This window comes from Oncorhynchus kisutch, linkage group LG18 (genome assembly GCF_002021735.2).
Source record: "Oncorhynchus kisutch isolate 150728-3 linkage group LG18, Okis_V2, whole genome shotgun sequence".
NCBI lineage: Eukaryota > Metazoa > Chordata > Actinopteri > Salmoniformes > Salmonidae > Oncorhynchus > Oncorhynchus kisutch.
The window spans coordinates 56,629,687-56,643,012 of record NC_034191.2 but is presented as its reverse complement, the minus strand read 5'-3'; the positions used below and the strand labels follow the sequence as shown (position 1 = coordinate 56,643,012).

The 13,326-nt window shown below is 41.2% G+C and overlaps 1 protein-coding gene across 4 annotated transcripts in view; it reads right to left on the bottom strand.

Annotated features, from left to right (window-relative positions):
* The window catches only part of LOC109908737 (rho GTPase-activating protein 12), a 101,342-nt gene that overhangs the window by 11,225 nt on the left and 76,791 nt on the right, over nt 1-13,326 (bottom strand). For 2 of the 4 annotated variants that reach the window (XM_020507398.2, XM_020507401.2), the window contains exons 6-8: nt 11,428-11,553; nt 10,813-10,890; nt 595-656 (exon numbers count right to left, since the gene is read on the bottom strand). In XM_020507398.2, coding sequence (XP_020362987.1) covers nt 595-656; nt 10,813-10,890; nt 11,428-11,553 — 266 coding nt within the window. The remainder of the gene's footprint in view (nt 1-594; nt 657-10,812; nt 10,891-11,427; nt 11,554-13,326) is intronic. The other 2 variants (XM_020507399.2, XM_031796340.1) reach the window with 1 other exon arrangement.

Genomic DNA, 13,326 nt, shown 5'->3' with positions numbered 1-13,326 from the left:
TATCTTAGAGATGGACTGCGCCATCCCCACAGCCTCCACAATGGATCAGTCCACTCAGATAGGCGCAAATCACACCATTGTACACCATTATTATGATCATTTTTTTGCTACTGCTCGACTATAGAAATCTCGGTCGACCAACAGCCTATCGACCAAACAATCGTCCAGTCGACTAAATGGGGTCAGCCCTAATATTCAGGACGCTTTACAGTTTTGTCATTGTATTTTATTTATTTTTTAAATCATCTTTAAATTATTTTACACAGAGGGCCAGATATTACTAGACACCTGGGATAATCTAAATGACCCAAAACAGCCACTAGCTGTCTTGTTATTGAATGTAATCTATCTTTGAAAGATACCAAAATTCTGATAGTTTACCGGTAAACTTACAACGTTTCCAGTGAGATACCCTCCCTTTGCAACTCTAGCTCCAACACAAGCATTTATCAACCATCAGTCGGTCCATTATATCAACAAAGAATCAATGGCATTGTTTTGTTTGTCTGTATGATGCTGTATTGTCCTCTTACTTCCATATAAGATAATGACAATGTTTTCTAATCTATATGATCTTTGTACAGTATGTTTTACCTGACTTTCTTGCCATTCTCAGTGATTTTGGTGACGTTGAGGACTCCACACTTCTCAGAGGGCTGTGGAGGGAGACAGACAGGAGACATTAACACAGTCAGACTGGCATGCCTAGTTAATTAGATTTTTTTTTTTAAAGACCCAAGAAGTACACACACACCACAAACACCCACCCACCCTCACAGCAGGGGAGAAGGAAAACACAGCCAGCGGCCGTGAGATACAGAAAAAAGATTAGAACAACATAATGAGGCTCATGACTTTAGCACACACTAACACACACACATGTACACACACAATGACAGACACACACACACACACAAAAAGAAGAAACAGGGCAGTAAAGGGTGTGATGCCCATGCAAACAGACATGTTTCATTGTACCACCAATAGGCTGTGCTACAACACAGACGCACAATCTATTGATTCAAACGGTTCGTTATCAATGGTCCCACAAGGTGAAAGACAATACCGTAACAGCGAAACAGAACATAAACTAAAAAGGAGATTGGACAGTAGAAAAGGACGTTGGCCACGGTAGCAGATAGAGACAGAAAGAACACATGCAGGAGAGAAAGGTTTGGGCGATATACTGTTTATACCGGGGTATTTCAAATTACCGACGATATGATTTAATACTGTTAAATGTACAGTTGAAGTTGGAAGTTTACATACACCTTAGCCAAATACATTTAAACTTCACAATGACTGACATTTAATCCTAGTACAAATTCCCTCTCTTAGGTCAGTTAGGATCACCACTTTATTTAAAGAATGTGAAATGTCAGAATAATAGTAGAGAGAATGATTTATTTATTTCATCAAATTCCCAGTGGTTCAGAAGTTTACATACACTCAATTAGTATTTGGTAGCATTGCCTTTAAATTGTTTAACAAAGGTAAAAAGTTTCTGGTAGCCTTCCACAAGCTTCCCACAATAAGTTGGGTGAATTTTGTCACATTCCTCCTGACAGAGCTGGTGTAACTGAGTCACGTGTGTAGGCCTCCTTGCTCGCACACACTTTTTCAGTTCTGGCCACAAATGTTCTATAGGATTGAGGTCAGGGCTTTGTGATAGCCACTCCAATATTTGACTTTGTTGTCCTTAAGCCATTTTGCCACAAATTTAGAAGTATGTTTAAGGTCATGTCCATTTGGAAGACCCATTTGCGACCAAGCTTTCACTTCCTGACTGATGTCTTGAGATGTTGCTTCAATATATCCACGTAATTTAACTGCCTCATGATGCCATCTATTTTGTGAAGTGCACCAGTTCCTCCTGCAGCAAAGCATCCCCACAACATGATGCTGCCACCCCTGTGCTTCACGGTTGGGATGGTAATCTTCGACTTGCAAACATTCCCCTTTTCCTCAAAACATAACAATGGTCATTATGGCCAAACAGTTCTATTTTTGTTTCATCGGACCAGAGGACATTTCTCCAAAAAGTACTATTTTTCTCCCCATGTGCAGTTGCAAACCGTAGTCTGGCTTTTCTATGGCGGTTTTTGAGCAGTGGCTTCTTCCTTGCTGAGTGGCCTTTCAGGTTATGTCGATATAGGACTCGTTTTACTGTGGATATAAATACTTTTGTACCCGTTTCCTCCAGCATCTTCACAAGGTCCTTTGCTGTTGTTCTGGGATTGATTTGCACTTCTCGCACCAAAGTATGTTCATCTCTAGGAGACAGAACGCATCTCCTTTCTGAGAGGTATGATGGCTGCGTGGTACCTTCAGGAGTTTGGAAAATGGTCCCAAGGATGAACCGAGGTCTTGGCTGATTTCTTTTGAATTTCCCATGATGTCAAGCAAAGAGGCACTGAGTTTAAAGGTAGGCGCTGAGTTTAAAGGTAGGCCTTGAAATACATCCACAGGTACACCTCCAATTGACTCAAATTATGTCAATTAGCCTATCAAATGCTTCTAAAGCCATGACATCATTTTTTGGAATTTTCCAAGCTGTTTAAAGGCACAGTCAACTTAGTGTATGTAAACTTCTGACCCACTAGAATTGTGAAATAATCTGTCTGTAAACAATTGTTGGAAAAATTACATGTCATGCACAAAGTAGATGTCCTAACCAACTTGCCAAAACTATAGTTTGTTAAAAAATTGTGGAGTGGCTGAAAAACAAGTTTTAATGACTTCAACCTAAGTGTATGTAAACTTCCGACTTCAACTGTATATTTATATTCGTAATGTTTTGAAAACTTATATATATATTGAATAATAAAAATATAGCATTAGGGGCACCCCCACATTAAGTGGGTACGTGCTTTGCCACTGCTTATAACTATACTGAACAAAAATAAACTAATTTTACTCAGTTACAGTTCACAAAAGGAATCAGTCAATTGAAATAAATAAATTAGGCCCTAATCTATGGGTTCACATGACTGGGCAGAAGCGCAGCCATGGCTGGGCCTGGGAGGGCATAGGCCAACCCCCTTTGGGAGCCAGGCCCAACCACTGGGGAGCCAGGCCCAGCCAGTTGGACGTACTGACAGATTCTCTAAAATTATGTTGTTGGCAGCTTATGGTAGAGAAATTAACATTAAATTATCTGGCAACAGCTCTGGTGGACATTCCTGCAGTCAGCATGCCAATTGCACTCTCCCTCAAAACTTGGAGACATCTGCAGCATTGTGTTACATGACAGAACTGCGCATTTTAGAGTGGCCGTTTATTGTCCCGAGCACAAGGTGCAGCTGTGTAATGATCATGCGGTTTAATACATTTATTGATATGACACCTGTCAGATGGATGGATTATCTTGGGAAAGGAGAAATGCTCACTAACAGGGACGTAAACACATTTGTGGCACAAAATGAGAAAAATAAGCTTTTTGTGAGTGTGGAACATTTCTGGGGTCTTTAATTTCAGCTCGTGAAACACGGGACCAAGCCTTTGCATGTTGCGTTCATATTTTTGTTCAGTATAAATACATCCTGCAATTCCAACCGCAAAATCTCTTTGCTTAGATTTTAAGCCTCAAAATACAACTTGCCTAGCTAACAGCTAAATGTTCGTTTTTGACTTAGTTAATTCTAATTATATTTCAGAGACTCCACATGTTGTCATGGAAAATGTGAATGTTATTTAACAGCAATAGACAAGAACACCACAAGATATTACATTAAATTGAAAATAAACAAATAAAATAAGAGTTACATATAGGAAAGACAACAAGAGACAACAGAGATACTAGTTACACACTTCATATACACAGTACAGTTAAATTAGGAGAGGAGCAGTGGGGGGAAAAAAACATACTGTAACATTTAAACTTGCTTTTTGCCTGAGTAACCTCTGCTTGTAGAGGACGCCACGGTGGCATGGCACTATACATAACTCAGAAACACATTAAATCTGTTTTTGGTTTAGGTACCGTGAAGAAACCCATTAGTGGCGTGTCTGGTGGGGTATGTATGTCTGTTTGAAGTGTATGAAAATAGATTACACAAGTGGTTTAGCATTTTTAACACACAAATATTTATTAAAATTACTACATGTAGTCAATTTCTCCTCAACCATGAAAGACTACCATGCATGTTGTTGATGTTAGTTATGTGTGTCCAGTTAAAGGCAAGGTGTGCTGCTCTTTTTTTGCGCCAGCTGCAGCTTTGCTAGTTCTTTCTTTGCTGCAACTGACCATATTACCGGACAGTAAACAAGATGGGACAAGATCAAAGCCTGATCAACTAGTACAGTTGATATTGTCAATATGATTTGACCATGATAACTGACCATCCAATGTTACTCCTAGGAGTTCAGCTTCTTCAACGTGTTCAATGGTCACACCCTTTATAAACAACTCCAGTTGAGGTTTAGGTCTTAGAGAATGCTTTGAACCAAATACAATGCTTTTTGTTTTAGCTGTATTTGAGACCAGTTTATTCTTAATTATCCATTCTGACACTGGCTGTTACTCCTTGCTACGAGTCTCAGTGAGCTCACTGGCTGTAGGTGCTGATGTGTAGAGTCTGCAATAATCAGCATACAGTCATTTTAGCTTCTTGTAAGACAAGAGGCAAATCATTTGTAAAAAAAGAACAATTGATAAGAGTAAAGGCCCAAGGCAACTGCCCTGAGGAATACCGCACTGTATATGTTGTATGATGTTAGAGAAGCTTCCATTGAAGAATACTCTATGAGTTCTATTGGATAAGTAACTCTCCAACCATATGATGGCAGGTATTACCATGTAAAGCCATAACAAGTGAGTTTTTTCAATAACACTGAAATCTAACAATAGAGCTTCAATTATTATCTTATTATTAATTTATTTTAGCCAATCATCAGTCATCTGAGTCAATGTAGCACACGTTGACTTTGCTTCCCTATATGCATGCTGAACGTCAGTAGTAACATTTTTCTAAAATAGCATTGTATTTGTTCAAACACAATTTAGACCATAGGTTTAATAAGAACAGGTAGCAAACTGATTGGGTGACTGTTCAAGCCAGCAAAGGGTGCTTTACGATTTGTAGGTAGTGGAATTACTTTAGCCTCCTTCCACCTATTGATACACTCCTTTGGGCTTTGGTTAAAGACATGGCAATACAGTCTGCTACCATTCTCAATAGTTTAACGTCTACATCGTCTATCATTATTGATGGATAACAACTGTTTTCCACCTCTTCCACACAAACTTGAGCAAATTCAAAACAGCAATCCTTCTCTTTCATTAATAGATCTTCAATACGGTTCACTGTTGAATGTTGACATCTCACTTCTCAGTTTGTCCACTTTACCGGTGAAATAGTCATTGAAATGATTAGCAACATCAAAAGGTTTTGTTATAAATGACCCATGTAGATTAATTATGTTTTCTGCCCATGTCATTTAAGGTGCTCTTTTCCTGTAGTTTTTAATGTCATGTATCTTCTTTTGGTAATATACTTTATTCAGTTTTTGGTTAAGTTCACTCTCAATTGACAGTATGTCAACCAATCAGCTGAGCAGCCTGACTTGTTTGCCAGCTGTTCTGCATCATTTCTTTGATCCAGGGGGCTCTAAAAGTTCTCACAGTTAGTTTCTGAACAGGTGCATGTTTGTCAACAATTGCAAGAATAATTTTACAAATACTTCAAGTACTGCATCTGGATTCTCCTCCTTATACACATCAGACCAAAATACATGTTTTTACATCTTCAACAAAAGAGTCATGAGAAAACATTTTGTATGATCTCTTATAAATAACTTTAGGCCCTGCTATTTGGTACTTTGGCTTTCCTTGTTATTGCCACAATGTATGGTCACTTACAGCCAATGGGAACAGATATTGCTGCGTTGTCCATGGTGTTTATACTTGCAAACTATTGTTTGTACAGATGAACGTGGTACCTTCAGGCATTTGGAAATTGCTCCCAAGGATGAACCAGACATTTCTACACATTTTTTTCTGAGGTCTTGGCTGATTTCTTTTGATTTTCCCATGATGTCAAGCAAAGAGGCCCTGAGTTTAAAGGTAGGCCTTGAAATACATCCACATGTACACATCCAATTGACTCAAATGACGTCAATTAGCCTATCGGAAGCTTCTAAAGCCATGACATCATTTTCGGGAATTTTCCAAGCTGTTTAATGGCACAGTCAACTTAGTGTATGTACATTTCTGACCCACTGGCATTGTGATACAGTAAATTATAGGTGAAATAATCTGTCTGTAAACAACTGCTGGAAAAATTACTTGTGTCATGCACAAAGTAGGCACTTGCTGTGATTGCGTACCATAGCTTTCTGACTGACATGCCAGGGAATAGTAGTTTCACTCTGAGAAATGTCCCATGGGATGCTCTGTCTGTGTGCTGCTGTTCTGGGCTGTGGTGTTAGAGTGCCATTCTCTTACAAGGTGTCTGCTAGCTCTTTCAGTGATGTAAACTCATGTATACAATGGCTTGTGAAAGTATTTACCCCCTTGGCATTTTTCCTATTTTTTTGCCTTACAACCTGGAATTAAAATGTATTACTACATAACATGCTTAACACTTTGAAGATGCTAAATCTTTTTTTATTGTGAAACAAACAAGAAATAAGACAAACCCCCCCCCCCAAGTCAATATTTTGTAGAGCCACCTTTTGCATAAGCTTGACATATCTAGCCACTGGGATTTAGGGTCATTGTCCTGCTGGAAGGTGAACCTCTGACCCAGTCTCAAATCTCTGGAAGACAAACAGGTTTCCCTCAAGAATTTCCCTGTATTTGGCACCATCCCATCATTCCTTCAATTCTGACCAGTTTCCCAGTTCCTGCCGATGAAAAACATCCCCACAGCATGATGCTTCCACCACCATGCTTCACTGTGGGGATGGTGTTCTCAGGTTGAGAGGTGTTGGGTTTGTGCCAGACATAGCGTTTTCCTTGATGGCCAAAAAGCTCAATTTTAGTCTCTTCTTACCAGAGTACCTTCTTCCATATGTTTGGGGTATCTCTCCCACAAGCCTTTTGATGAACACCAAACGTGTTTGATATTTTTTTTATTTAAGCAATGGCTTTTTTCTGGCCCCTCTTCCGTAAAGCCCAGCTCTGTGAAGTGTACGGCTTAAAGTGGTCCTATGGACAGATACTCCAATCTCCGCTGTGGAGCTTTGCAGCTCCTTCAGCGTTCATCTTTGGTCTCATTGTTGCCTCTCTGATTAATGCCCTCCTTGCCTGGTCCGTGAGTTTTGGTGGGCGGCCCTCTTTTGGCAGGTTTGTTGTGGTGCCATATTCTTTCAATTAAAAGAAATATGGATTTAATGGTGCTCTGTGGGATGTTCAAAGTTTAGGATATTTTTTATAACCCAACCCTGATCTGTATTTCTCCACAACTTCGTCCCTGACCTGTTCGGGGAGCTCATTTGTCTTCATGGTGCCGCTCACTTCTTGGTGCCCCTTGCTTAGTAGTGTTGTAGACTCCAGGGCCTTTCAGAAAAGGTGTATATATACTGAGAACATGTGACACTTCGATTGCACACAGGTGGACTTTATTTAACTAATTATGTGACTTCTGAAGGTAATTGGTTGCACCAGATCTTATTTAGGGGATTCATAGCAATAAGGGTGAATACATATGCACGCAGCATGTTTTCTATTTTGGGGATATTTTTTTAAAACAAGATATTTTTTTCATTTCACTTCACCAATTTGGAATATTTTGTGTATGTCCATTACACGAAATCAAAATAAAGATCCATTTAAATTACAGGTTGTAATGCAACAAAATAGTAAAAACACCAAGGGGGATAAATACTTTTGCAAGGCACTGTATCGAGGACAAGTGCAGCTTCTAAGCCTTGAATCATTACGGTGTCATTGTTGTAGGTGAAGAGTCGATTATCAGTACATCAAATACCAAGATATCTGACAATTGGTGATTCTCTCTTTCTGACATGGCCAAAGTGCCTACATGAGGCAGAACACCAAGCAGCAGTATGCTCTCTTTAAAAAAAATATATATATATTTTTTTACCTTTATTTAACTAGGCAAGTCAGTTAAGAACAAATTCTTATTTTCAATGACGGCATAGGAACAGTGGGGCAGAACGACAGATTTGTACCTTGTCAGCTCGGGGTTTGAACTTGCAGCAACCTTCCGGATGCTAGTCCAACGCTCTAACCACTAGGCTATAAGGGTATAATCAGCAAACAAGGTCTCTGGATTTTCCCTCAGCTTTTCTTGTAATGCTGTTTAGAATGTTCAGAGTTCTGTTCTGCTGGTGGATCAAATGGAATGGGCCAAGCTCCTCCTACTGTTGCCATTGTTATTTATCGAATTTGAGCGCTGAAGCATGCAACTTTTTAAATAGCGCACTTTTTAAAATGAAAATATAAAGCTATTAAATGTGTAATTAACACTGTACACACAAATTACAATGTCCAAAACAATCCTCTCTCACCTTTATTTGCTTTTTGGTTTGTTAATGTTGGTTCGTTTCAATGCCGATCTTTCCTTTAGAAATCCTCCCTAAATCCTCCAAATCAATTCATTTTCTGTTGGTTTTATCCTCTATTTTCCCTCCTTCTCATTGTCCTTATGTCCTAGTCCCTCAATCCTGTCTTGTTGCTTCTTGCTAGATGATCAAGACAACTTAAGGCTTGTTCACACTGCAGGCCGTAATACTCAAATCAGTTTTGTTTTTCAAATCCAATTTGTTCTACTGACTGTCGGTGGTGGTGCTTGTGCTTCGTATCACTCAGCAGTGATGTAACAAGCTAAGCTAAGCTTAGCTGACAAGCTAATGCCTGCCATGGACGTTTCCCAGTTGCTTTGAATGTTCAAAATCACAGGGTAAGAACTTTCAAAACAAGTCCTTTTTGGCTAGCCGCAGCAATCAACTAGCTAGCTAGCTAGGTAGCTGTTCAGCTTTCTAGAACATTCACTAATGCTGAATAACAGTCTAAAAACAACATGAGGGCAAATAAATCAGATTGACCATTCAGACAAGTCACATGACCAGGAATCATATTTGTATCGGATTTCAAACCACCTACGAAGGTGGTATGAAATGTGGCGTGAAATATCTGATTCAATGTCCTTTTGGCTGTTCAGACTGCAGGAAAAACAACAGATTTGAATTAGATATGCAAATAAATAGGAGTTGCGTCACTTCAAACTGCAAATGTGAACAAGTCTTTAGTAGACTAGTTGGCTTTCAGATCCATGTTGATCAATCTCAAAATCTTTTTCAAAATCAAACAATCTCCTCAAAAGGAAAAACAGATGTGGAGAACACAGCACTGCATTGAAACAACCGAACTGTTCACTAAAAACTATTTAATTTAACGACATGAAGCACATTTTAGGAGGAGCTCTCCCTAACTGCTGCTGTTCAGTTAGATGGTGATGTCACATTGGTGAGACATTGGGTGTGTTTGTAAATTCAATCTGGGGTGCCAGAGTGCTCTCTGGGTGTTTGTAAATTCAGAGCGTTGTCAGGTTGCCCATTTGTAGATTCAGAGCGTTTTGCACTTGCAGCGCTCAGAGCGCACACTGGACGCTCTGGCCGAGGAGTAGGGTTGATCTGAGCGTTCTGGCAGTCAAGCACCCAAGCTAATTGGCTCATGTTGGCTAGTTTGCTAGCTGCTTCCAGACACAAATGAGAGAACACCTCACTCTGACCATTTTACTCACCCTAGCAGAGCTGGTTAGGCTGTTCATGTTAACCAGAGATTTGGTGACTGTAACTGTGCTGCTGGCAACAATTTAATTGCTCTTTTTTGTCGACGGTTACCAACACCAGCCATTCAATGGGTGTTGAGCGTTCATAAATTCATCAATTATTCTGCACTCTGGCACACAGACGAGAGCACTCTGAAATCGGAGTAGATAGCCAGAGGGAATTTACAAATGCACCAATTGTGTCAAGAGAGAGGAGACATAAAATGTTAGATGGATGTTGCATGTTGTGGAGTCAAAGCCAGGGAATACTAACAGGAGTCAAAGTCAGGAGAACTGTGCTTGGGGGCTGTAGGGCCACACTCCTACACAATGACAGACAGAGTGATAAAGAACAAGGTCAACATGATGATGATGGAGACTAGACAAGGTAGGATGAAGAGAATGGTCAGATTAGGGTTAGTTGGTGAGAAAGAGAAAATGTATCAAGAATCTGGAGCAGAAATCTTCCATAATAGCTAGTGCAGGGGTGACAAACTCCTTCCACGGAGGGCCGAGTGTCTGCAGGTTTTTGTTTTTTTACGATCAATTAAGCCCTAGACAACCAGGTGTGGGGAGTTCCTTACTCGTTAGTGACCTTAATTCATCAATCAAGTATAAGGGAGTATGGAAAACCCGCAGACACTCGTCCCCCCGTGGAATAGAGCTAGAGTGATGCACTGCACCCTAGGGTACTTAAGGCAGATTACCTGACGTCAAACTGCCAATGGATTTGAACATGTTACGCCAACATACAACTAGGTTATTGTGAAGTGGTTGTGTCAACTAAAAAGGAAACATGTTAGTTAGATTAAAGGCTTTGTTTCACTTTCAGGGTATAGTCAAAGGCATTCCTCTGAATGATTTGGTTTGACTCACAGACAGACAGAGATCAACATAGCATATTTGATTGAGTAAAGGAATTGATTCAGGATCAAGATCGAGTTAAGATTTTGTGTGGCAGCCTCATATGCCGCATTTCTGGCTTAAATCAGCAATAGGTAGGTATCTGATCATTTCCGCTCTGGATTGGTGGAGGCAAAGTAAGAGGGGAGGTGTGAGAGCGGGAGATACTAACTTTACCACGGTAAAGATTGCGACCAGATCTCCCCATGTGATGGCTCGAATCAAAGCGCCTGAGTTTTTTGAAAGAGAACTGGAACAGAACCACAAAGATCTGGGTCAAATACATCCGTCAAATATGTTCAAATGCTAAGACTGCACCTGATTAACTTTCCCAGGTACAATGGACCCAACGGACTAGTCCCAAGGAGAATGTTTGGAGAGCATGGTTTAGCCTACATCGCATGTGACTGGGATTTGTCAATGAGCTATTTTGGGATAAAAACTCAAGAGACCCAAACAAGGCCAAGAGGATGTGAAGTGACCACATGCTGGCCAGACTGACCACCTGTGGTACTGACCAGACAACTTCGATAGGGTTCAAGAACACTCTCACAGAGCAGCGTCAAACTTATTTACAGCATTCAAAAAAGTGGTGGTTGGTGACAACCAGGGTTGGGGGCCGTTCCATTCAATTCATTAAATTAATTTAAAAAATCAATGAGGAAAATTGGTATTGTAATTTCAGTTTAGTTCCAGATTTGACCATTTCAATGGAATTGACAACAGTAAACATGGAGGTTCTGAAAGAAGGTTACTGTACACATTGACCGAGAGCATGTGGTTTTACCTTGTCGTTGAGGTCTAGTACGTAGGTGCTGTGTCTCCACTTGGTCAGGACGATGGGGTCTGGATGTTTCCGCTCCAGACTACGACTCTTGGGGGGATCGCCTGGCTGGGGAGGAGACAAGTTGTACTGGAGGGAGGGAGACAGGAGAGCGAGACGGTGGAGAAAGTCAGAGGACAGAAAGAGAGAGGGAGAGAAAGAGAAGAGAGACCGGATGGGTGAGGGTTAGAGAAAGAGAGGTCCAGGGTTAACTCATTATCCTCCACTGATCAGATGACAAAGTAAAGGTCCTAGAAGAGCTATTGCTTGGCATTTTTCCAGTATCTCCTCTTCATACCTCTCTTCTCATGGCCCAGCGCATCATCAGTCACCCATCAGAAGGCACCCTCTCAGAGAGAAGGAGCTCCCAGCATGTGTATTCATCCAAGATAGCTAAAGGATACCATTGCACCCAGCTTATCTGTATCTACAGTATGTATGTGTATGTGTGTGTGTGTATGTGTGTGTATGTGTGTGTCTGTATCCCTGTATCCGCCGGTTGGCCAGCCAAATGAAAGCTAATGCCTATTCTCTACCTCTCTGATCCCTGCTAAACCAACAAGATTACGGGAGAGTCACTAGCCACTAATAGTCCCTGTCAAGTACATTAGGCCACAACCTCCACGCCGTCAATGGACCACAGGTGACGGAGACCGAAGAAGACTGTGGATCACCGGGGAGGAAATAGACTGAGGCAGTAGGAAGTGTGCTACCTGGTTGTAGTGTCAGAGCAGTACTTTCCATAAGCACCGGCCGCCGGCTAAAAAGCTGATAAGACTCATTGTGAGCCGGCTACTTTTTCCACTTCGTAAATTAACTAGGCTTCTCTTCATTTAAAAAGTTTCAATTCGCTAGTCAGGAAAGCCTTCGTGTAGCAGTCTCCCGCTAAAACGAACGACATGCATCTTCTAGTGATCTATTCATAGGACAGGTCCCTGACAGTCAACAAAGCGAGCGATGACAGGGACACTGCTGGTTTGCCAGTCTGCTGTCTGTCCTGCCTCTCGGTATCTGTGTTATCATTTTTGTGCTGTGGTTGGCTGCAGTGAAATGTATTTTTCACGGAGGAGGGAGTTGTAATGTACGTGGTAACGATGAGTTGAAATCCACTTAATTATTGTTTTGTGGCACATTCATTTATTTTATTCTGCGTGTTTCATAGGCCTATAATGGGAAAGGGGGATACCTAGTCAGTTGTACAATTGAATGCATTCAACATTTCACCCAACCCCTTTGGACCAGAGAGGTGCGGAGGGCTTCCTTAATCGACATCCACGTCTTCGGCGCCCGGGGAACAGTGGGCTAACTGCCTTGCTCAGGGGCAGAACAGATTTTTACCTTGTCAGCTCCTACCCGCCATGCTACCTGCCGAGCCAGAGCCAGGAGTATAGGCTATTTACGCTACTGTGCTTTGATTGACGACCGAACTGGCTGAAAAGTCGATCTCCTATATCCCTTTAATATTTACAAATCATACAACGTAGTTACACTGAGTGTACAAAACGTTCCTAATATTGTGTTGCACCCCCTTTTGCCCTCAGAACAGCCCCAATTCATCAGGGCATGGACTCTACAAGGTGTCAAAAGTGTTCCACAGGGATGGTGGCCTATGTGGACGCCAATGCTTCCTACAGTTGTGTCAAGCTGGCTGGTTGTCCTTTGGGTGGTAGCCCATTCTTGATACACACAGGAAACTGTTGAGCATGAAAAGCCCAGCAGCATTGCAGTTCTTGACACACTCAAACCGGTACACCTGGAACCTACTACCATACCCTGTTCAAAGGCACTTAAATGTTTTGTCTGGCCCATTCACCTTCTGAATGACACACATACACAATCCATGTCTCAAATGTCTCAAGGCCT